General features: G+C 35.5%; 1 protein-coding gene and 1 long non-coding RNA gene across 3 annotated transcripts; both read right to left on the reverse strand.

The window, feature by feature from the left end:
* On the reverse strand, positions 1-3557 carry LOC105319517 (uncharacterized). 2 transcript variants are annotated; one of them, XM_011417091.4, is made up of 7 exons: positions 3414-3557; positions 2006-2217; positions 1682-1760; positions 1279-1454; positions 829-1010; positions 531-696; positions 1-209 (listed from the first exon to the last, which is right to left on the reverse strand). In XM_011417091.4, the coding sequence occupies exons 2-7, from the start codon at positions 2211-2213 to the stop codon at positions 85-87; spliced, it is 936 nt and encodes a 311-aa protein (XP_011415393.3). In that variant the 5' UTR covers positions 2214-2217; positions 3414-3557; the 3' UTR covers positions 1-84. The 2 variants fall into 2 exon arrangements, with proteins under 2 accessions (XP_011415393.3, XP_065926417.1); XM_066070345.1 differs by lacking the exons at positions 2006-2217; positions 3414-3557 and adding an exon at positions 2467-2689.
* Positions 3558-21621: 18064 nt separating this feature from the next.
* Positions 21622-23112, reverse strand: LOC136270571 (uncharacterized). Its single transcript, XR_010708366.1, has 3 exons — positions 22741-23112; positions 22419-22458; positions 21622-22258 (listed from the first exon to the last, which is right to left on the reverse strand). It is a non-coding gene; the product is annotated as an uncharacterized lncRNA (long non-coding RNA).
* Positions 23113-25011: the final 1899 nt, after the last annotated feature.

Below are 25011 nucleotides of genomic sequence, written 5' to 3' on the forward strand. Positions count from 1 at the left end.
TGTGGTGACACAAAACCCGTTTATTGTTTTTGTAGGAGGTTTTATAACAATTTATACAATATAATGGTTTCTATTTCAGATGTTTTACTGTGGGTTGGCAGCTGTCTCGGATGAGGTGGCTGGGTTGTGGGAGAGGGTCTCTGTAAGAGCTGAGGCTCCGTGCTGGAGAATGTTAACGATGTGTGGCTGCATGTTGGTCAGAGTTTGCTCTGTTAAAACATAAAAAAAATATTTGGCTGACAAATATAACAATGATATGATAAACTTAAGCTATATGTAGATAAGAATCGACTAATACCCAATACATGTACACAAAAAGCCCGATGTATCCATGTATCCACATAGATGCACTGAAAAATTTTACGTCAACATTATGTTTTGAAAATACTAGTACCTTTTACACCACATTTGGAGTTATTCATTGTATGGAAATGTCAAACTTTATTTGACGAATCGCAGATTTGGAACATATTTTGTATAACTATCAGACAAAACAGCGACAGAATAAAGGTTTTAAGAGCTTTACGTACGGAGGATATCAGAGACGGCGTCCTTGAGGGCACTGAGGGCGTTCTGTCCGTGCTGGGCGAGTTGAGAGGTGGAATCAGTGATGGCGGCACCATGGGCTCCAGTGCTCAGGCTGGTCTGGAAAGCGCTGGATGTTTGCTTCAGAGACTCTCCAACTCCGCTCACCAACTACAATGTGTTATTAAAAACCTGAATTAACTGGAGATAATGCAATTATGGCACCACCAACGATTCTCTAGCTAAGAAGACAAACTTTATGGAGAAGATTTTCCTAAGCTTTGTAGAATCTACTGAATGTACCTGTTGGACAGCTTGAATATGAGGCTGGAAGAAGTTGGCGAGACCGGATCCGAGGGAACTGAGGGCGTCAGTGAAGGTGCTTCTCTTGGTTCCTGGGTGGTAAGACAAGACCTTTCCGAAAAGGGAGGTGAGATCTGTCACAAGCTCATTTTGGAGATTGTTAGAAACGGTGTGGTGGGCAGCTGTTGTGAGAAAAAACCCACCATAACTTAGTCTGTTCCAAAGATTATAAAAGAATGCCATTCTAAGCAACCTAATGGCTATCACCATTAATGTGGTTTCATTTATATTCGTTGGCATAAATGTTCGTGGATCAAATGAAAATGACTGCAATGTAAATTCGGTGCCAATGATTCTGTTAATACAAGACGATTTAAGATATGGCTATTCAATGAACATTAGATTTCTTGGATCAACTTAGCAACGACATCCTTCTAAACTGGTACTGACCTACGATCTGGTCAACTTTCTGGATGAGCTCAGAGGCTGGCATGGTGGTGAGCTGAGAGGAGAGAGCCTTGAGCTGGGTGAGGGCCTCTGCGTACACTCCGTTCATGTTGTCCATCTTCTGCTCGACGATGCTCTTGGCGGCATCAGTCAAAGGTTTCACCTCCTGGAGGAGATCACTGCCAAAGGCGAAAGTAATAAACCAATGACTCAAAATATCGTGAAAAATATCACATTTAATTAATTTTTAAACTCACATGTTGACAGTCTTTTTATTTCCAAACGGATTGAATTGCTGTTTCAAGACAGATCTTTATATATATATTACATATATACGCATTTGTGATTAATAAAGAAAACCGGAAATAAGTTGCCGATTTATAGTAACACAGTTGAGACGTCTTACCTCAGAGATCTCTTGGTTCCGGTGGCGGTGTCTGTGGTTCCCTGGGAGCTGAGAGCATTCATGGTTCCCATCAACAAACCTTTTGGTCAATACGAAATGTACATATTATTTTCACTTTTTAATTTTGGGTTATCTTTATATGCTTATATATCGAAATTCAAATCTTCATGTGAACATGTATGCAATGTAAAACTTTAATTCGAAAATTAATACTAATAAAAAAAACTTTGTTTTTTTGATTATATTTTTAAAACACCAATATAACATAAGGTTCTGATGCATGCACTACAACGAGCGGGATAACACATGTTTTGCAATTCTCACTTTGAAGAGCCTGGGAAGCAAGCTGTGAACCCTGTTCTTTGGCTGTGGAAAGAAGGTTTTGTCCTACAACTTTAGCCTGATCCCCAACAGCATGGAATGTAGTTGTCAAAGAGCTTCCGATATTACTGAAAGCACTTTTCAAATCGTCTAAGAAACTGGCCTGACTGCCAGCGGTCAAGCAGAGCAACACCAAGAATGCAACCTTCATTATGCTACAAGAAAAGCATGAAAGCATTGGGATATGTTGTTTGCTCATTATACCAAACCCTGTACCATAAAATTATGTAACATGTATTTATTTTCTTTAAGCAAGGTGTGTATATTCTGCTGCAAGTTTTATAGAAAGACTGCTATAAATCAGCATTAAACGCCCATCGAAGCAAATCACCATGTTTCAAAACCGACACCCATGGAAGTGAAGGAAAGCTATGTGCTGTTATTGTTGATTGCACATTGCTCACTCTGTAAGGCCTGGGAAGCAAATTGTTTTCCTTGCTCCGAAGCTGTTGTCAGAAGGTTCTGGCCCACAACTTTAGCCTGGTCTCCAACAGCATTGATTGTGGTCGTCAGAGAAGTTCCAATGTTATGAAAAGCATTTTTCAAATCGTCCAAGAAACTGGCTTGACTACCAGTGGCAATGCAAAGAAGTAGCAAGACTACAACCCTCATTCTACCGTTTTGCAAAATAACAAATAGTTTTAGCTTCCTTTTCTTGCAAGACATATCAAAACTAGACAGGCTTAAGCTTGTTTTGAGTAGAGGCATTCACCATTTAACATGTTTAACGAACTATACATATTTCAGTTCGACTACTAGTAATTCAACTTTATTTTTTCGGAATGTTTATGGTTTATGGTTTATGTGTTGCTAAAACAAAAGTAAAACAAATTAACACACAGGACAAGTAGGAAAGTAATTTTCCTTTGATCGACGAGTTCCGTCTTATCTTTAACTATGTTAAACGTGATTGCTACCTGAAGAACACTCCAATAATTGATATGCACTCTCTTGAAGTTATCGAAGAAATTTTCTTGACTTTATAGACGTCAGCTGGTTGGAAGACGAAAACGTGGTTTACGCTATTCTAAAGATTTTTCACAATAAGGAACAAGTTTTTATGCACAATGCACAGTGTCATATAATTTCAATGAAATAAAATTCATTGTCCGTTGGATTATTAAACGTCATACTCAAATTCTTTTTCTATCTTACACCCATAAAGTTGACAAATTACTAATTGAAACCATTTTTTACGAGTCCAAATCGTTTTGTTGAATACGGCATTACTAATGAAAAAGTGGCATCTTATTGTATTGGATCATTTTAAGTGTAGCTGTTATTGCAAAGACAAGATAAAAATATAAACAAGGTTAGAATGTAGGTTACCATTCCTCATGGCAATACTTACATTATCTGTAAAATCCGAAATATCAACTGACTCTATGAGATGACCCCTGGTCACTGGGGCCTTATATACCAGTTTTTTCCATCTGTCTCCGTTCTCATCACGATCATGCGATCCAACAGAAATTATTTGAGGAATTTCGATAAGAAAATCCCTCCCAAGATGGCATCATCCATTGGTAGACTGACTGAACCAATGGTCAACTTTTTGGCCTTCAGATGTCATTAAAACATCCCTTTGAGTCATGCTTGCGCGGATCTAGATACATGCATTTCCCAGTGGATGATCATGCAAACTCCAGAGCCGTGTTTTTGAGACCACCGGAGCTACAAATTATTGGCATAAACATTATAAAATTCTTGGTCTATTTAATATAAGCAGAAACGCTTTCACCAACAAGAAAGAACAATCCAGGAATGATAAGTAGAGAACCAATTTTAAATTTATCTTCTTTTTTTCATCTGAGGTCCATATAAAGTCCATATAATGAATTGCAAGTAGTAATGTTAAAATAAAGGCTCGTATCATGATTTTGTTTACACAGTTTATATGTTCGGATGATGCTAAACAACCTTAGTCTTGTGATCCTCAGAAAAATCTTAATTCTACTAATCAAGCAACAAGAAAAGAAACATAATGTTTTGCTATATACATGTACTTTCTCATCATATTTCAGAAATCGACATTTTTTGTATTAGAGTTGCGGGTATTTTAAATCCTTTAATGATTTGAAGGACAGCAGTTGTTTAAACAATAAAATGCTTTCTTTGATGATTCATGCGGGATATGAAGGTGGCGACATTGCAGAAACAATTTACATAGTATATTTTTTTTGCAATGATCACTGCCTTCTAAACCCGAATGAATCATCAAAGAAAGCATTTTACTGTTAATATTAATTAACATCTTTCTTTTAACTTATTAATAAATTGATCATAAAAAGAAAGTAAAATTTACTTACTACTGTTAATGTACATAAGCACATGTACGTTAGCTAAAAGAAACAGCCAAATCGTCTCCAGCGAGACTTTAAATCTGACATTATCATGATTATTTTTAGCAGTCTTTGATTTTTCTTAGGTTGCTGTAGGTTTCGATCAATTGATAATCAGGGCGTGTCGATTTCAGTTCTGTCTGTTTCTGACGCTGTAGATTTCTTCGACCAATCGATAAACAGGCCGCGTTTAGATTTCAGTCTAGCTGTTTCTATAGAGCTATGAATTTATCTATTAGTTTCCGTAGGAAATAGAGGGAACTGGACAAAATTGAGATGGTGACCATCTCAAAGGGCCCCGCTTAAATAATGGACAATAGGATGAAAAGCATTTCAGAGAATTTTTCCTTGACCTTGACCTATAACATGGACATTTTCCAACTGGCTTAAAACTTTAAATTCAATCTCATTACCCCTTAAAAACAGGCATTTTTCTTTAACCGGGGCAAGATTTAGCAAATGGGAAAAAATCTACGGTCTAAAACTGATTATAAAAAGATCAACTTTGACCTTCACATTGACTTTGTTCAAATTATAAAGTCACTGGACACCACTAAACCAACAGCTCTGTTAATGTGAAGTAAGAGCCGAATAGGGCTAAGTGGAGAGTATATATATGGTCTGAAAAAAGAATTTTGTGTGATCCAATACGACCTGGACACTTGATCTACAAACATCATTTAAGGTAACTGCTTATCCTTTAATTGTAGGCACTCTGTAAGTGAGGTATCAGCTAGCTTGGACCAAAAGGAGAGAAAACATGCTCCGGACAAGGATTTTTCATATAATTCTGCTATTATCTTCACATTTGACCTTGAAACTTGGTTCAAGGTCACTGCAAAACCTTACTTAGAAGCACGTTTTATGTGAAGTCTGATCCAAATAGGGTTAAGTAGAGAGTAAATATATGCTCTGAAAGAAAGAATTTTTGCATGATCAAATATCTTGACCCTTGGCCTATAAACTTTATTCAACATCACTGCACATCCTGTGATCATAGACACTCTGTGAGTAAAGTTTGAGCCAGATTTGACTAAGGGGAGAGAAGATATGCTCCAGACAAGGATTTTTCACATAATTCTGCTATGACCTTCAGCTTCGACCTAGAAACAAAATTCAAGGTCACTGCACACCCTTTACCCAAAGGCACTTTTACCCGGACGGACAACGGACGGATGGGCAGACTGATCATTACAGGGCGCCTGCAGAGCGGGGCCCTAGTAATACTCGGTAGATGTAAATATTCTCTTATGCTTGTTGAGATGTGATAAATCATATCATTACATATGAAATACTCTCGATGCTTTTTTTACAGAGAGAGCTCATGTGCAATAAAATGTTTGTTGTCTTTTGCAAAAAAATTCCGAGTTAAGAGTCCTTCAATATTCTATACACGCATAGTTGACATATACACAGATTCTCCCCCCCCCCTCCATCTCTCACCTCAAAGTACATGTATTTAGACACCCGGGACTTAACTCATTTTTTCTCTTATAATTAAATGTATACATTAATTGCACAAAATTTCATTTAAAAAAATTACATCCTCTCTCTCTCTCTCTCTCTCTCTCTCTCTCTCTCTCTCTCTCTCTCTCTAGGGGATATGATTTATTTATAGGGGGATATGAATTTTTTTTAAAATGTTTGTTTTATGTAGTTTTCTGCAATGAATGTATATAAGGATAATTCAAAAAAAAATAAGCAAGATGCTTGGGAAGGGAGATGGAAGGGGGGGGGGGTGCCGGTCGGTCTTGTCCTCAAGCATCTGTGATCAATTGAAAACACAGATAACTGACCTGGAGCATGAAATCAAGTACATTAAATTTTCAAGTCAATTTTTTCACCTTGTACCTATTTCTATATATTTAATTCATACCTACGACTTTTTATAACAATTGTTAGCGTACATACGTACTTCCTCAAGAACCGTCATATTAATAGTTTGAATGAAATAAAATAAAGTTCAGCTAATTACAGATGGCCCATAGGCAGTGGGCGTATGGGGCTGTTTTGGGGTTTTACAACAATACTGATATAGATGAGCGAGTAAAATGCGCGAATCTATTCTAGAAAGTCAGGAGGTTCCGACCCCACCACCCTTTCTGAAAAATTCAATTTTGTAGAATTTTCAAGGTAAAGTTAATGGCAGTAGGTATCGAAACCCCACCCATCCCCCAACCACCGGCAAACAATATCTCTCAGCCCCCCTCCCGAAATTTTTTTTAGACGTACGCATTACAACTATACAGCTAAATTGCCGAGAATTATGTTTTGTCTTATGGATATCATCACATTTTAAGGTGATTTGGATAATACGCACATATATTATCAATATACACAACAGGAAACGCGCATTATACAAATGGCGGAAAACCCTTAAAACACCCTTATAAATTCTTTACATCATTTACGTTGTGAAGTCTGTTTAAAGTTAAGTTCGGGAAAAATTTAGTTCTCAATGATTTTCCTTATTATATTGTTCAATATATAGGTTATGATTTTGTTGTCCTAAAGATAAACAAAATCTATAAATAAAGTAATTAATTTTCAAATCAATGCTAATTAGATACCGTGGTAATTATCCCAGGAAGATGACATTATTTATACATCCCCGTGTGGGTACTTCCTTATTCAAAATTTTAATTTAAAATAAAACTTTGCAAGTGATTAAAATGATGCCTTTTAACGTCTTTAATTCTGTATTTTTAAAGAAGGTGTGTCAAGTTAGTTATCAATTACTATTAAGTTATAAATATCAATTATTATTAAGTAATAAATATAATGCATCCCCTTTTCCATCGGACACCCTTTATAAGCCCTCGACCAATATCAGCCCTTGGGCCTTGGTCTTGACACACCTTCTTTATAAAATACAGAATTAAAGACGTTAAAATGTATTATTTAAATCTGAAAATTGACGTTAGCTAAAAGAAACATCCAAATCGTCTCCTTTTAGAATTTGAGGCCGACATCATCATGATTTTTTCGTGCGGTCGCTGATTTTTCTTAGGTCGCTGAACATAGGTTTCGACTAATTGTTAAACACAGCGTGAAGATTTCAGTCCTGATGTACATGAACAGTATTTTTTGATTTATTTAAAAGAAAGATTTAAATACAAACAACAAAATGCTTTCTTTGAGAACTCGTGCCCGTTATGAAGGTAGCGATCATTGCAGAAAATTTTACATAACACGCTGACGCAGGTTATGTATTTTTTCTGCAATGTCGCCACGTTCCAACCCCACATAAATCACCAAAGAAAGTATTTTATTGTTTAAATAATAATTAACGTTTATGTTGTTGTAATGTGAATTTTCTTATGTAAAATTTCTACATATTTTGCACAAAATCTTTTCTTAATAAATTCTGAAATCAGCGCATATAACAATGTCCCAGTGTACAAAAAAATATGTGATAGTAGTGCACGTGAAAAATGTTTTGTATGCATAGTGTAATTTTTTTTATTATCATAACACACAAAATTTCAGTATGAATATGATTACAAAACACTATAACCAATTTCTCTAGATGGTTTAAATATTTTTTAATATATATAATATAAGAAATTGGTAGAGAAAACAATCGAATAAATCGCAAACATGTTAGATTTCCGTTGAGTTTCCAAACTTTTCACAGCTTAAATATTCCGAAGAAATTCGCGTAAGGGGTGTTATCTATAAAACTATGATCATTGACAGATACTGAGATCTGATGTCCCTTGTAGAACTCCGATATTCCACACAGATAGCCCGTATGTCGCTTTTCCGAGAATGGAGACCCGCCATACTTACCCATCAAAACAAATGTGAAACGAGAAATTACGGGTAGGAAGCCAGTGATGTTGTAGTAGACCTGTGGAACTTTAGTGACGGTTCTGAAATCAAAGACGACGGCGGCATAAACAAAATAGTGTCCAGTTTTTTCAATGACAAGTTTGTTCTGATCTACGATTGGTATTTTTGAAAAGGCGGATCCAGTTTCTTCGGTAGCCGTCCAGTGCAACTGAGTCCGGTACAAATTTTTCAGATACAAGTGTGCTGAATTTGGCCTCTCTCTCCACCAAGAAAAAGAATCTGATAAAAGAAATGCTTTACAATTATTTTGGTTAAAAACTTTAGAAAAACATTGGGTTTTGTAATGGTACAATTTCAAACTATTGTGCCAAAGTGACTGCTTCATATTAAAGGTTGTAAAGAATCAAATATCATTGATTAAGCCTAAGGGCAGATTTTCATTCATAAAACCTGAAATGTAGTTGGTATGATACATGTATACTGTTTTGACCCAACATGCAGTAAATACTATACTAAAGTGTTGCTAAAGTAGGCCCATTTCCCTGTTACTAATATTGAATGTGTCGAAATAAATTATCATTTCACCGCAGTCATATATGGTTAGTACATGTATTTTAACGAGATATATTTACATTTTCCAGTGTCTTTGCCTGTGATAACACTACGTATCGATTCTGTACTATAAAATCCATAGAACCATTTTAACAAGACCTTGGAATTTTGGTTGGACGTAGCTATCTATTTCCTGCGTCAGAATAAGTTAAAATTGACGCGGTTTCAAGCGAAATGTGCACCAATTGTGTCGTCTTAGCACAACAGCTAGACAAATCTTGTTGATTTCAAGGAGCAATGGCTGAGTGGCCTACAAATAAATAGACAGGCCTACGTCACATTGCTGTTTGACACAACTATCCAAAGTCCAATTGCAAGCTCTTGTTAAAATGGTTTTAACTTCAAATAACGCCAAATGGAGGCGCCAGCGGGGTTTGCTTACTTATAATTAAATATTTAATCGTACGATGGCTTAAAACTATAAAACTATAAGTAACAAGGAATCATTCTTTGAATATTATGAGGTGATAATTTCGGTCGGGGCGTGATCAAATCTATCATAAAGCCCTTCAGGCTTTATTGCATTGATCACGCACGGACCAAAATTATCACCTCATAATACTCAAAGAATGATTCCTTATTCCTTAAATACATGTAAATTCGTACAGCTAAAATATACCTTTGTCGATCGGTTTTTCACTATCACCTATTTTCAAAACCTGAAAAATAACACTTAGAAATAAAAAAAAAAGTTTTAGAAAATAATCAAATCATTAAATGATATTTCATTGTTTGAAAAATTAAATAATTACTAAATAAATGTTGATATCATGCTTTCAAACTTCGAAGACTTTTAAACATCAACTACAAATACTGACTTCGAATAGTTTATACTCAAAATAAATCCACCCCAACTTTGCTATCCGATTTTTAAAAAATGCAGTTTCTAAAATGAAATATATAAATGTTATACAGAACATAAATTTCTTGACAAAATTCTTGACAAAACTTTCTACAAAAGTTAAGTTTTATACACCAGTTAATTTTACTTTCGATTTCATATGTGCCTACCTTTCGTGCGAGGCTTGCTAGGCTTCCATCTTCCAAACAGCACATCCGTGACCCATTTTTTGAAATCAATATTTGATTGTACAGGGTTTCTTCAGCTGAAATGTTTTCCCCTAAATATCCACACTCTACACAGAGAGTATTATCCGACACCGATATAAAGTCAGAGAAATAATTCTTTGCCAGCTGACCATTGGCGTGTGCACCTAATTCTTCTGTTGCATTGCCATCATCCTTCCTAATGTCGTAGAAATATTGCAAAACGAGAAGCGCAGTGAAAAGCATTGCATTAATTCCAATTGAACTGCATAATGCTCGCCTCGTATTCAAAAAGCATGTTTCGCGCGCCATAGCCGCATTTCTACTAAAATACAAAGTACTTTACATGCCTACACAATGCAGTGGCTAAAAATAGACTAATCAATTAGGTATTATTGAAATTATCAAACGATGATTGGTTTTATTAGCTGTTTATTTTTTAAACACAATTAACAATCATCGCCTACTTTCGTTTTCAAAGGTTTACTTTTTTTTGATATTGATGTTCTGCTTTCGATATTGTTTTTCGATAATCTAGTTTTGCAGAGATTTAAGTAAAGTTAAAAAAATTAAAAAAAAAACTCACTAAATATTATATAATTACTTTACAAAAACAATTAACTTGATAAGATTTTCCCGATTAATGTATCAAAAACTTGTCATATTTTCATGATCGTTTTCTCAAGAATCACCTTCATAATTTCCGCCAAACTTGGCGTAAATCACCCGTTTGTTGAAGAGGATTTATCAAGACCCCATTACAAGGGAGATAATTAAGATCAATGAAAATATGATGGTCTACAGGTTTTAAAATCTTCTCATGACGTGCTAAATGACCATGCATTGATGTCAAAACTTTAACAATGTACTTTTTTATGATAAATGATTCAATTTTTTCCCATAAAGCTAGTATAGTTGTTACTTTTACCAATTAAAAAAAGATATAAATTACATTTTAAGATTAAATTTGGTTAATTGTGTCAGCTGAAATTGAAAAGCCATTATCAAGGAAGCTCTTAATCAATCAAGGAAGAAATCATTACGGAATTTTCACGAAGATCCCAGTAGGGGCGTGTGCGGATCTAATGGGAGTCACGAAGTGTAGATGAGTCGTTGGTTAAAAACGAAACTTAATGTTTTGATAATTTGTCTGTTTTTTCATTGATTAAATATTAAAGAAAATAGCTTAATCTAATTCAAAATAAATTGTATTTTTTTATACTATTCCGTCTTCGGTTCCGGATTAATCCTAATATTGGACAACTGACAAAACTGGAAAAAAATCAGTGTATTGTGTCAGCCAAATGAAAAAAAAAACAGTAATAAAACTACGTGAATAGTTGAAAAAAATATCAATGAGCTGTTTTATTTGGATATGAATTTTAAAATATGAATTTATGTGAATCGAAAATATATGACTACGGCGTTTAGTGCAGACATCCATTGTTTTCGTTTTCGTTTTTCCCATTTTCGTTCTCCGGGAAAAAATAGATGACGTGTCAATGAAAACATCTTGATTTTTCCCCTTTAATCAATTTTAATGGAACTTACTTGACATGTGACTATGTTTGTTTTCGTTAAAAAACTTCAAAATGACGTATACAATAACTTGGTGCAGACTTGAACAATTTATTGGAAATTTATCAAAATCTCTACGTGAGAGTGTTAATTAAATCGATATTCACGTGGTTGTCTGATTCTAACCAGATTGCCTCTTTATAAGATTAATTAATCAATTACATCACCCCTGCAAATGTGTCCGGAATGTTTTCTTTTCCGTTGCTAAGTATGCAATAAATCCAGAGGTGCTCGAATGAAAGTTCACGAGACTTCACCGAGATTTGTTCGGTACCTGTGAAATTTCGAGCGGAAGTGTAAGTGTTTTGATAATATTCTCAAAATATGTAAGAACTGGTAGTTTTTTTTATATCATATTATACTTTGTTTTATGTTAAAACACGGAAATCTATTAAGATGCATGTCTTATTTCACCATCTAACAGTTATTTAGATTAAACGATGATATTCAGAACAGAGTTATCGTTCGTGTTCAACCACTCTACACGTGGTTGAAAATATAAACATAATACAAATATCCATGGACAGTGGGCGTATGGGAGTGTTTTGGGGTTTTTACAACAATACTGATATAGAGGAGCGAGTAAAATGCGCGAATCTAGAAAGTCAGGAGGTTCCGACCCCCCCCCCTTTCTGAAAAATTCAATTTGATAGAATTTTCAAAGTAAAGTTAATGACAGTAGGCATCGAAACCCCACCCATCCCCCAAAACCCCGGCAAACAATATCTCTCAGCCCCCCTCCCGAAAAAAAATTCTAGACCTGCGCATGAGAGCAATTCAGCTAAATTGCCGAAAATTATGTTTTGTCTTATGGATGTCATCACATTTTAAGGTGATTTGGATAAGTTTGTACATCAAAATGTGATCAAAATACGGACATATATTATCAATATACACGACAGAAAACGCGCATTATACAAATGGCGGAAAACCCTTAAAAATACCCTTATAAATTCTTTTATATCATTTACGTTGTGAATTCTGTTTAAAGTTAAGTTCGGGAAAAATTTAGTTCTCAATCATTTTCCTTATCATATTGTTCAATATATAGTTTGTCATGGGTTTTTTTTGTCCTAAACATAAAAAAATCTATAAATAAAGTAATTAATTTTCAAATCAATGCTATTTACCGTGGTAATTATCCCAGGAAGATGACATTATTTATACATCCCCGTGTGGGAACTTCCTCAATCAAAATTTTAATGTAAAATAAAACTTTGCAATGGTGATTAAAATGATGCCTTTTAAGGTGGATCTATACACCACTTTTTGATGACGCAGTACGCAAAAAAATTTAAAAAAAAAATGGCGTCGCCCAGTGAGGACGCCGTTATTCCGCCTGAGAGTGAAATCTGTGAAAAAATGAACTGTGGAACCAGTCTCGTGCCTGTAAGTAGTCAAGACCCACAGTTTAGTTGTGCACTGTTAGAAAATCAAGCTCATATTAATTGTCGCTCTGAGTATTATCCTCAAAATACAGACTTTGTACAAGCTGTCACCAACGGCTTATGTAGTGGTGTGAGTGACGCTCACTCTACACTCGAATTTACAAACACAAATAGCACAAATGTTTACGCTTCGTTTGATCATGCACTTCAAAATCTTCCTAGTGAGTTATATGTGCAAAAACTTCTCGAAATCACATCGAACAACGAACAGCTTATTAAAGAATATAGATATGCACTACTTGTGAAAGCAAAAACTATTCAGGGGTGCCCAACGGGTAAACTTATGACCAGAAAAAAATAACGAAAAGTTGCCCAAAATCCACTAGATACGCAAGAGACTGTTTTGCTCTTTATTTGTTCTGCAATGGCGATAGTTCGCATGTGTCGGATGTGTTTGATAAATCAAAACCAGATCATAATAATTATAATGATAATAATGAGTTTCCGATTCAATCGGTTATCGAACTTCGTTCGCTTACTCAAGCGTTAATGCAGAGAGTTACCGAACTTGAAAAAGCACAATCTAGCTATGTTAAGACTATAGAGTCTCTTAAAAAGTCAGTCAATGCTCTGAAAGCAGAAAATGTAACCCTTTCGAATACAACCAACAAGTTGCAATCCGACTTTGTTTCATACGCAACAGTATGCGAGACTGCTCGCAAAAACACCAAAGCTCAGTTAAAGAAACTCGACGGTCTCGACTTTATTGAGTACCAAGCTGTAAACAAAAAAATGAGTGACGAACTATCAAGATTATCCAAAGTATGTGTTAATTTACAAAAACAAATTTCAAACACAAAAGCACAAAAATCGTATGCTTCAGCTGTTTCCCCGCAGAAGGCCCTTACGCCAACCGAGGTGGAACTTAACGGGACTTCACACCTGAACGAACATGCTAACAGTACCTATTCAAATAGTGCTGACTGTACTGTTATGCGTCTGCCGATAAACGCCAATGACAAACCTTCCCCGTCTGAAACACCCCTTCGAATGTTATTGTCATTCAAATTTTAGACCACGTGGTTTTATTTGACCCTTTCAGTTTCGCAGTAAAAATCGTACCTCGTGTATAAAGTCTATTTCACAGTATCTAGGTTCTTGTAGTCAAATATAAAATCTAGAGGTTTATTGATTTTAAACTTTATCTTCATTAATTTGTGAATTAAATGTGTTCTAGAAATAAATGTGACTATACAAAAATTAGTTTTTGTCTGCTGTTGCAACAACTAACATGCTTAAAAGAGATCCCTCCTGAGGATTAATTTTCGATCCGCGCCTGACCTAGTAATAACATCAATAGTGAAACAGACTTTACCATTTTATGCAGAATGTTTCTTGAAAATGGCTCGATATACTAAGTTTTAATGCAAAACAGACACCCATTATTTTTTTAAAACATGGTATTGCACACCACAAGCATCAAATATGGCTATGATTTTATTAAGCAACCCAATGTTCATATTTTCAACCACTCTACACGTGGTTGAACACGAGCGATAATCTGTTCTGAATATTATCGTTTAATATAAATAACTGCTAGATGGTGAAATAAGACATACATCTTGAAAGCTTTTCCCGTTTTAACATAAATCAAAGTAGGATATGATATGAAAAACGACCAGTACTTAAGTATTTTGAGAATATTATCCGAACACTTATACTTCCGCTCGAAATTTCACAGAAACTGAACAAATCTCGGTGAAGTATCGTGAACTTTCATTCGAGCACCTCTGGATTTATTACTTACTTAGCAACTATGAAGAAAACATTTCGAACACATTGGCAGGGGTGTGAAACGATCAGACCGAATTCAAAGTACTCGTCTAATCGTTCCGACAAAAACGACTCTGTCGTTAATAAAGGCAAAAATGCCACAAATCAGCACACACACTCGGACAAGAAAACAATGGAAGACCACTCTGGTCAACATAATTCCACCCCAGACTCACGTTCCTTGTCGTCTGCAGTCCGTACTCGAGAATCTACCAACAAGAATACCGAACCCGGTGACCGCAGTGATCGTAGTGATCTTGTTCACGCCAACAATGTTGCTAGAGACACGCGTACGCCATACGCGGATGTAGCATCTCCAATCACTGTAACTCTTAAATCAACAAACGGCGCTGCAAGGTCGCAAACAATCAACATCTCCAACGACAGACCTAAAAACGCTTCTGAACCGAAACGACTCTATTTTCCCAGAAAAAGTCAAGTTTCCGACTTGAAGCAAGCGCCTGCTTCTTTCACACTTACAAACAATACTACAGGTGCCACAGAGGACGCTGACATATTTGAAGGCGTTACCCGCAGACGTAATGCACGTTTCTATATCTCCGGAATAAGTCCGCGGTCTACACAACTCGGTATGATAAACTTCCTTAAGGACAGAGGAATATCCGTTCCATTGTGTGTTCTCTTTAAACCTAAACGCGAAGGTGCACGACGGAACGCTAAAATCAATGCATCTCTGAAAGATGCGTCTACAATTGAGTCCGAAAATTTCTGGCCTAAAGGGATTTCCTGTAGACCCTGGCTTAGCAACAAACAGTGGCAGGACAGAATTGCGCGTTCGGACGATGGCGAATCTGACGACGAAGACCAGGACCCTCAAAACCGCGATGTTGATTAAAGATACATTTTTTGTGTCTTTTTTCTGTGTATCTTATCAATTGTTTTACATATGTCTCATAACCTCAGCATCCTCGCATGGAATGTAAGAGGCATCATGTCCTCTTCATTATGTTTGTCAAATATGCTTGATCTTGTTAAATGTGATATTGCTATAATATCTGAGCACAAACTTAAGTGTGACAACGTTTCATATCTGGACTCTGTCCACCCTGACTACCTTAGTTATGTTTGTATAGAACCTACTGGTACCAATACATCTATACAGTGCTCACGCTATTTGGGTAAAGGGGGCATTGCTATTATGTACAAAAAGGAGCTTGAATTGTCTATATGTTTGTTAACAGATTTAGATTCTACTCGCATCATTGGAATAGAACTCAAAACGTCATGTGACCGATCTTTGTTCATTGTTGGGGTTTATCTTCCCTCTGATAGTGCTATTCAGCCATATGCATCAGAACTGAACCTTTTGGAAGATCTTGTAGCTCATTACTCATTACTTGGTGATGTAGTAATTGGGGGTGATTTCAATGCTAGCTCCTATGAAGAAGACCTTCAGCATACAAATTTGTACAAATCAAAATTGCTAAAGGGATTTCTCACACGTAACAATATAGGACGTCCTCGTGCTGATTTTAGTACATCTGGTTCAGGCTATACATTTACCTCAACACAGACTACTCTAGATTTTATATTTTGTAGTAGTTCTCTTTGTAAGCACGTTAATTCGTACCATGTGTATGAGGAAGGTTCATTTATCTGTACATCAGATCACCTCCCAGTTGCAATTAATATTGATATTCATGTTAAAAATCGTATTTTACATAAATCGTTTAAGAGCTTACCTGCATGGCACAAAGCTGAATCTTGTAAACTTGAACAATACCAGGAGCACGTTTCTAGAGAGTCTACTTGGTTATTAGATAGACATCTTGATTGTGTTAATGACATTGAAAACTTTTGTTCTGATCTAAATCATATGTTACATGACGCTGCGTCCACAACAATTCCAACTTCCAAATATAGACCATACTTGAAACCCGAATGGACACCGAAAGTCAAGCATCTCCATGACCTAGAACGTCAAAAACCAGAATGTGGATAAGTGAAGGACGGCCCCGTGGCATGTGTCATGAATCGTATAGAAACTACAAGCGTGCTAAAAGGGATTTTCGGAATGGACTCCAATCTGCACACGACGAATTTACGACAAAAGCGTTTCAGGACATTGACGAGGCTTCAGAATGCGACGTTCGACTCTTCTGGAAGTTGATCAAGCGCCAGCGACCTCGAAGCTCTCGCTCTTATCCAGAAATAGAACTCGGTGATGACACATTTACAGATCCTAGTGATATTGCTAACGCATTTGCACATCATTTTAAAGACGTTTACAACCCTAAGGACAACGACTCGTTCAACCTGTGTTTTACCAATCTATTGAAACCCTGTACAAATCCTTAAAAACCGAAACGAAACAATTTTTTTTCCTGGAGGTGACATCAGCATGGACGAAATCTCCACACTTATTCGTGATCTGAAACGTAGAAAAGCTCCAGGAAAAGATTTCATCCAAAACGAACACATCATTTATGGTGGCTAAGAACTAAAACTCTGTTTGCTTCATTTATTTAACTCTATTATTAAATCTGGCCAGATCCCAGATTCTTGGAAAAGGGACATTATTGTCCCCATACACAAAGGAGGTAATAAGCCAAGGAAATCCCCAGATAGCTATAGACCGATAGCTTTACTCCCTTGCCTTTTAAAACTGTTTGAAAAGATTTTACTTACCAGGATCAAAACCCATGTTCTATCCTCATCCGACTTTCCTAACGCCCAGCAACAGGGATTTCAACCCAAACTCGGCTGTCTCACTGCCTCTTTTAACCTTCAAGAAACCATTTTCCACAACATTGAACGCGGAAGCCCGGTATACGTTGCATTCCTCGATACTCAAAAAGCATTTGATACTGTCTGGAGGCACGGTCTAATGTACAAGCTTCATCGTCTTGGAGTTTCTGGACGGTTATGGACTCTCATTGACGACTGCCATACTGGTACATCTTGCTCTGTCGTGGTGAACTACACTAACTCTGTTTGGTTCCCTGTCTCACAAGGAGTTCGCCATCAGGCATACTCTCAACTTTTCTCTATCTTGTGTTCATCAAAGACCTTCTCCAAGAAATTCAAAGTCAATGTTAAAATACGGGAATCTACAACATCGCTAGCTCCAACCCCACGCTTGCAGACGATATATCTTGCATCGCCCTGACGCCTGTAGCCATCCAAAACATCCTTACCACCGCTTATAAGTACTCCACAAATTGGAGATTCAAATTCAATGCAGATAAATCAAGCGTTCTTAGATTCTCCTCTTCATCAATTCGAAACCTGTCGAATCTCTCATGGCTTCTTGGAAATGAATCTGTCGAATTATCGGGATCATACAATCACCTAGGAATCCTCCTGCAATCTAAACTGGTCCATACCGAAAAAATCGAAAACGGATGTAGAAAAGGGAGACAAGCGTATTTCGGTATCAAAATACGGGATCATCTTAATCCCGACACTTTATCCCGACTGTATAAAAAAGTTGTCCTTCCATCTATTCTCTACAAATGCGAACTCTGGTGCGACCTTCGGCAACGAGATCTCCAAGCACTCAGCACGCTCCAACATTTCATATGCAAAAACGCTATGGGCCTTCCAAAAACAACGAGATCGGACATTTGTGAATCTCTCTTCGGACTTCTTCCCATATCATCCGAAATTGATGAAAGAAAACTTCTTTTTTTCGGTCGATTATGTGATCTAGACACTAAAACCCTTACCAAACAGATATTTCTACATCGACTGTTTTCCTACCTACAATCCCCCGAACGCAAACAACTTGGCTTTATTCACGACATCATTGCTCTCATGCTTAAGTACAATCTCCTTCAATACCTCACAGTTTATCTTCAAGTTGGCTATTTTCCCCCGAAACTTCTATGGAAAAAATCCGTAAAAGAAGCAGTAACGAACTCTCATATTGACTCAAGACGCCATCGGATGTTTTCTGACCCAGATTTTTACCTTTTCAGTACGATAAACGCAGGAAGACCACCTTCTGCTATATGGAAAATCCCATCCAATGTTTTCGAAATAGAACTCTGTAAATTTATTGTTAAATTATGGACACTTCCTGAAATTTCACCGGAAATTTGTCTTATGTGCCGCAACCATTTTACCAACGTCTTTGAGCACATCTCTACCGTTTGTCCAGGGACGTCTGCATTTCGAGAAGCTTGGTGGGATACAGTTATCGAAAACTTCGACATCTCTCTTAGTGCTGAACTCAGTGGTCTCTGTACACGTGACCTCTACCTCTTTTTGCTCGGGTCGAGACTTATCTCCAACATTACAGCTAACTTTGATTTACGCACATCCTCAACTTCCGCTTCTTGAGGGACACCGCAGCATGGTACAACCGATACCTGTGTTCTATTCAAAACACGACGTAAATAGTCAAGAATAGTCAAGATACTTTTCTACACTGTGCACATTGTTATAGTTGTAGTTTACATCAAGTCATACTCAAAAGGATATCCCCATGTATATATGTTTCTGTTTTTGTTTTCTTTGTCATTTTTTTTTCTCTTCGATGCTAAGTGGCAATAGGGTAATATAGTTTTTCTTTTCTTGTTTGTGTGTGTGTGTAATGATTTTTGTATATTGTTCTTTGTAAAATTTCATGCCACAATCTCCTAAGGGAGGAAATAAAGAATGAATGAAAATATAGTTTTTCCCCTCAGATCTTATAGCGTAGCGCAGTTGGTTAGTGGGTTCACTACGAACCTGTACTGAGGTCTTGAGTTCGAATCACGTGGAGAACAATAAAATTTTAAACTTTCCAAAATTTTCTAAAACGTATTTTTTGGTTGAATTCTGTGAAAGAAAATTCTGGTTTCAATTATAGTATACTTTAATCCACATTGACAGATGTTCCTTACCAACTTAAGGGGATGGGAGGGTGGCTTTGAATTTCTCTCAGGTTGGGAAACATAAATCACATAAGTCAATTTTCCCCTTTATTTATTTGACTTAGTTTTGCATTAAAGCGAATATATTCACTTATACAGGCCTATAATGAAATATGTATGTATTTATCATTCCAACATTATATTTAGGAAATTTTCTTCAACTCAAAAATGAAAAGTCCCCAAAATGTTTGGCCCTTGGGACTTAGGAACGATAACCCTTACCTGAGGAATACCATACCAATTAAAATTTAAAATATTTTTTGTGTTTATTTGCAATGGTTTTAGATTCAATTTTTACGTCACATTTATTAAAATACATTTTCTTCTAACATCAAGCACTTTTTCCAGATCATTTGTCAACAAAGTAAGAAATTATGAAAAAGTATGTTTTGGGGAAATAATTTAAAAAAAATGTAATAATAACATTTTTAAATGTTAATAAGTGTTATATTTTTTTTGGGGTGTCCGAAGGAAATATTCATCACATGACCAAAAAATTCTCTCAATTTTTTAATTGTCTTTTTAAAAATTATTTTACAAAAACACGAAAAAACATTAAAAAAAATTCCTTAAAAATACCTATAGTATCCCTATCATCATTTTAGTATTTGATAAGTATATGTTTTGTGGTTTTCTATTGAAAATTGGAATAAACTGTGGGTGTATAGAGCCACCTTAACGTCTTTAATTCTTAATTTTTAAAGAAGGTGTGTCAAGTTCGTTATCAATTATTATTAAGTAATAAATATCAATTATTATTAAGAAATGAATATAATGCATCCCCTTTTCCATCGGACACCAGTATACAAATATTGACTGGGGTTGAGGGCAACATTGATTATATTAGCCCCCGAGGGACGAAATATTGCCCGACGCGAAGCGGAGGGCAATATTTTCGTCCCAAGGGGGCTAATATAATCAATGTTGCCCGAAAACACAGTCAACATTTGTTTTGTTATATGAAGAAACAAACCAAAATTAAGAAAGTAGGCCCTAATTGAAAACAGATCGCCATATTTTTCTCGGCTCAACAAAGAATTCACGAATTCAGTTCTGTGCAAAGTTCATTTCCAAAATATCCTCAGCATCAAACGATCACTGGTGATATTCCGCCGACCGAAAGAATGAATATACAGATGTTCTACCTGATTTTACTTCGCAGTAATTCGCAAATCCTTATATCCGTTATGATAGCAAACCGTCGCATTGCGCGCCCGTTGTTTACTTGACTGTCTATTATGACGTCACCTTGTTTTAGAGCAGCGAAGAGTTATTTACGTCATCGTTTACGAATCAACTAATCAGAGGCGATTATTTGAAATAGAGGGAATGTTCTCTAGATATTATTCCTAGCCGGTCAATATCAAAAAAATATTGACCGGTCAATATTTTTCGGACGAGCTAATATTACAATTATTGACTATTCGTCTATATAGAGTTATATAGTGAGAATATACTACTGAATATAACAATACCCTTTATAAGCTCTCGACCAATATCAGCCCTTGGGCCTTGGTCCTGGCACACCTTCCTTAAAAAATACAGAATTAAAGACGTTAAAAAGTATTATTTAAATCTGAGAAAATTTACGTTACCTAAAAATCGTCTCTTTTTGAAATCTGAGGCCGACATCATCATGATTATTTTGTGCAGTCTATGATTTTTCTTAGGTTTCGACTAATCGCTAAACAGGGTGTGAAGATTTCAGTCCTGGTGTCCATGAACAGTAATTTTTGATTTGTTTAAAAGAAAGATTTAAATGCAAACAACAGAATGCTTTCTTTGATAACTCGTGCCCGTTATGAAGGTATCGATCATTGCAGAAAAATTTACATGACACGCTGCAGACACAGGTTATGTATTTTTTCTGCAATGTCGCCACATTCCAACCCCGCACGAAACACCAAAGAAAGCATTTTATTGTTTAAATAATAATGAACATTAATGTTAATGTAATGTGAATTTTCTTATGTAAAATTTCTACATATTTTGCACAAATTTTTTTCATAATAAATTCTGAAATCATCGCATATAACAATGTCCCAATGTACAAAAATATGTGATAGAAGGGCATGTGAAAGATGTTTTGTATGCATAGTTTAATTTCTTTTATTATAATAACACACAAAATTTCAATAATAATATGGATTACAAAACAGTATAACCAATTTCTCTAGATTGTTATAATCTTTTTTTCTATAAAATATAAGCAATTGGTGGAGAAAAAAATCGCATAAATCGGAAACATATTAGATTTCCGTTTTGTTTCCAAACTTCTCACAGCCTAAATATTCCGAAGAAGTTCGCGTAAGGGGTGTTATCTATAAAACTATGGTCATTGACAGATACTGAGATCCGATGTCCCTTGTAGAACTTCGATATTCCACACATATCCCGTATGTCGCTTTTCTGAGAATGGAGACCCGCCATACTTACCCATCAAAACAAAGGGCTGTAAATGAGGAAGTACTGGTAGGAAGCTAGTGATGTTGTAGTAGACCTGTGGAACTTTAATGACGGTTCTGAAATCAAAGACGACGGCGGCATAAACAAAATAGTGTCCAGTTTTTTTAATGACAAGTTTGTTCTGATCTACGATTGATAATTTTGAAAAGGCGGATCCAGTTTCTTCGGTAGCCGTCCAGTGCAACTGAGTCCGGTACAAATCTTTCAGATACAAGTGTGCTGAATTTGGCCTTTCTCTCCACCAAGAAAAAGTATCTGATAAAAGAAGTAAATACTTTACAATATTATCATTTTAGAAAATTACTTGGGCTTTTGTAATTTTAAAATATTGCACCAAAGTAATTGCTAAACTAAAAGTAAAGAATTCATCATTGGTAAATCATTGATAAATTATACATTTACAGCTAAATTATACCTTTGTCGATTGGTTTTTCACTATCACCTATTTTCAAAACCTGAAATAACACGTTTATAGTTGTAAGAACATTATAAAATCATTATTTCATTTTTTTTTAAAAATAATTATTTAATACATGTTAAATCATACTCTCAAGCATTGCAGACTTTTAAACTATTGACTTCGAATACTCATAATAATGTTATTTTATTTTTAAAAAATGCAGTTTCCAAAATAAAATTTAAAATATATTACGTAACTTTCTTGAAAAAGATTTTCTACGAAATGGATGACCAGTTGTACTTTTACTTCCGATTTCGTATATACACTGACTATATACCTTTCGTGCGAGGCTTGCTAGGCTTCTATCTTCCAAACAGCAGATCTGTGACCCATTTTTTGAAATCGATATTTGATTGTAAAGGGTCTCCTCAGCTGAAATGTTTTTCCCTAAATATCCACACTCTACACAAATAGTATCGTTTGACACCGATATGTCAGGGTAATAATTATTCGACTGACCACTTACGTGTGCACTAAATTGTTTTGTTACAGATTGCATCAAATTGTCACCATCCTTCTTAATATCGTGGAAATATTGCAAAACGAGAAGCGCAGTGAAAAGTATTGCATTAATTCCAATTGAACTGCATAATGCTTTCCTTGTATTCAAAACGCACGTTTCGCGCGCCATAGCCGCATTTCTACTAATACAAAGTTTTTTTTTCATGCGCATGCATTTGTCGATAAGCCCATGCATTTTCTGAAAATCCGTTGGCGTTTATTTTCTGAAAACGGGGCTAAAAATAGATTCTAATCAATAAGGTATTTCTCACTTGATCGATTAATAATACCTTTTATTTATAAAAATGTACACCTTAACAGAATTTGCCTTTTAAAGATATATTTATTACAAATAAACAATCTTTTTCTACTTTCGTTTTACAAGATCGATTAATTTTTTTTTTTTAATTCTCTACTTTCGAAATTGTTTCTCGCTAATCTGGTTTTTTAAAAAGCTGGTAATAAATACAGGGATTTACAGTAAAGTTCAAATATAAATACACATCACTAAATAATATTTTGCAAAAACAATAAACAATTAAGGAATTTGATTTTGCTGAGTAATATATATCGTAAATCTATCAAATTTTCGTCTTTTTCTACAGAACCACCTTCCTAATAGTTTGACCAAACTTGGGGCAAATCGGTCTTCTTCTTTTTTTTAAGAGGATTCTTCAAGACCCCGTTACAAGGGAGATAATTAGGAATAATGAAGTCATGATGTTCTTCTCATGCATGTGCTAAATGGCCATGCAGTGATTTCCAAAAACTTTAAGAGTTTTCTATGTGTAAACACATGTACATACGATATATTTCAATCTTTTCCAACAATAGCCAGAGATATAAATAATAGAGATTGGCAACTGATCGAAATCCTGCGATCCCTATGGTAAAGTATTCCCAGTTTACATCAGTATATCTTTCTAATAAACAATCATATTGAAATATATAACAGATAAAACCTATTACCAAAACAATATTAAAAAGAGAAGTTTTAGGAGGCAGTTGGCTACCCGTCGTCCGAGATTTCGCCACTGTTTTATAGCTGGCCAATATATTTTCTATATCTTAATCTTATTTTTCAATTTTTTGTTTCAAAATGTCTAAAACCTATGCATATTTTTCATGAAAACAATATGCTTTTGGTTTAAGATCATTATCTCAAAGTAAGGTTGGTCCCGTAACATTTATTAACATCAAAACACGCTAATGGCGGAGTTGCCAATCTCTGTTATTTATGTCTCTGGTTTAGGTAATGGAGCTCCATTTTTAAACTATAAACAATGCAATTTTTTATGAATTTTTTTTCCATGTTTGTTTGGTCGTAAGAATGAGGCGACAAAACGTAAAGAAAGCTACATGTAGCTACGTCATGTTCATACTTTTACCAATTTAAGAACACATGTACATGTATATATATATATATATATATGTGTGTGTGTTACATTAAAGTTTTAAAATTCAGAGAATTTAAAACTATCTATAACGCAAAACCTATCAAAATGCCATTTTACAGAACAACACCCAAAAACCATGCAGAGATTAACAGACAAGTAGAGGACCTACTGCAAAATGACATTATTCAAGAATCTAACAGTGAATGGCATTCTCCTTGTCTTCTTGTTAAGAAATCTTCTGGTGAATTTCGTCTGGTTACTAATTTTCGTCGTCTCAACAAAATTACTAAGCCAATGTCCTTTCCACTCCCTCGACTTGAATGTGTTTTTGATACTATTGGTCAAAGTCATGCTCAGTACTTTTCAAGTCTTGATCTTCATAGTGCTTTTCTTCAAATTGGTATGCACCCTGACTCTAGACACAAAGCTGCTTTCATCACTCAGAATGGTATATATGAATATAAACGTATGCCTTTTGGACTAATGAATGCCCCAGTCTCTTTTCAGATGGTCATGACTCAAGTTCTTAGAGGACTGACTTGGCGTCAATGTTTGATTTATCTTGACGATATTTTGGTTTTCTCTAAAACATTTGAGGATCATTTGACTCATCTTGAACAAATCTTTACTAGATTGCGTAGGGCAAATCT

Source organism: Magallana gigas, chromosome 8, assembly GCF_963853765.1.
Source record: "Magallana gigas chromosome 8, xbMagGiga1.1, whole genome shotgun sequence".
NCBI classification, from domain to species: Eukaryota; Metazoa; Mollusca; class Bivalvia; order Ostreida; family Ostreidae; genus Magallana; species Magallana gigas.

Excerpts from the sequence above, each read along its gene's own strand:
- LOC105319517 (XM_011417091.4), bottom strand. The coding sequence starts at position 2,213 with ATGAAGGTTGCATTCTTGGTGTTGCTCTGCTTGACCGCTGGCAGTCAG. Across the intron at positions 1,455-1,681 it reads GGAACCAAGAGATCTCTGAG|TGATCTCCTCCAGGAGGTGA; the intron begins GTAAGACGTCTC and ends CGCCTTTGGCAG. Across the intron at positions 697-828 it reads ATATTCAAGCTGTCCAACAG|TTGGTGAGCGGAGTTGGAGA; the intron begins GTACATTCAGTA and ends AACACATTGTAG.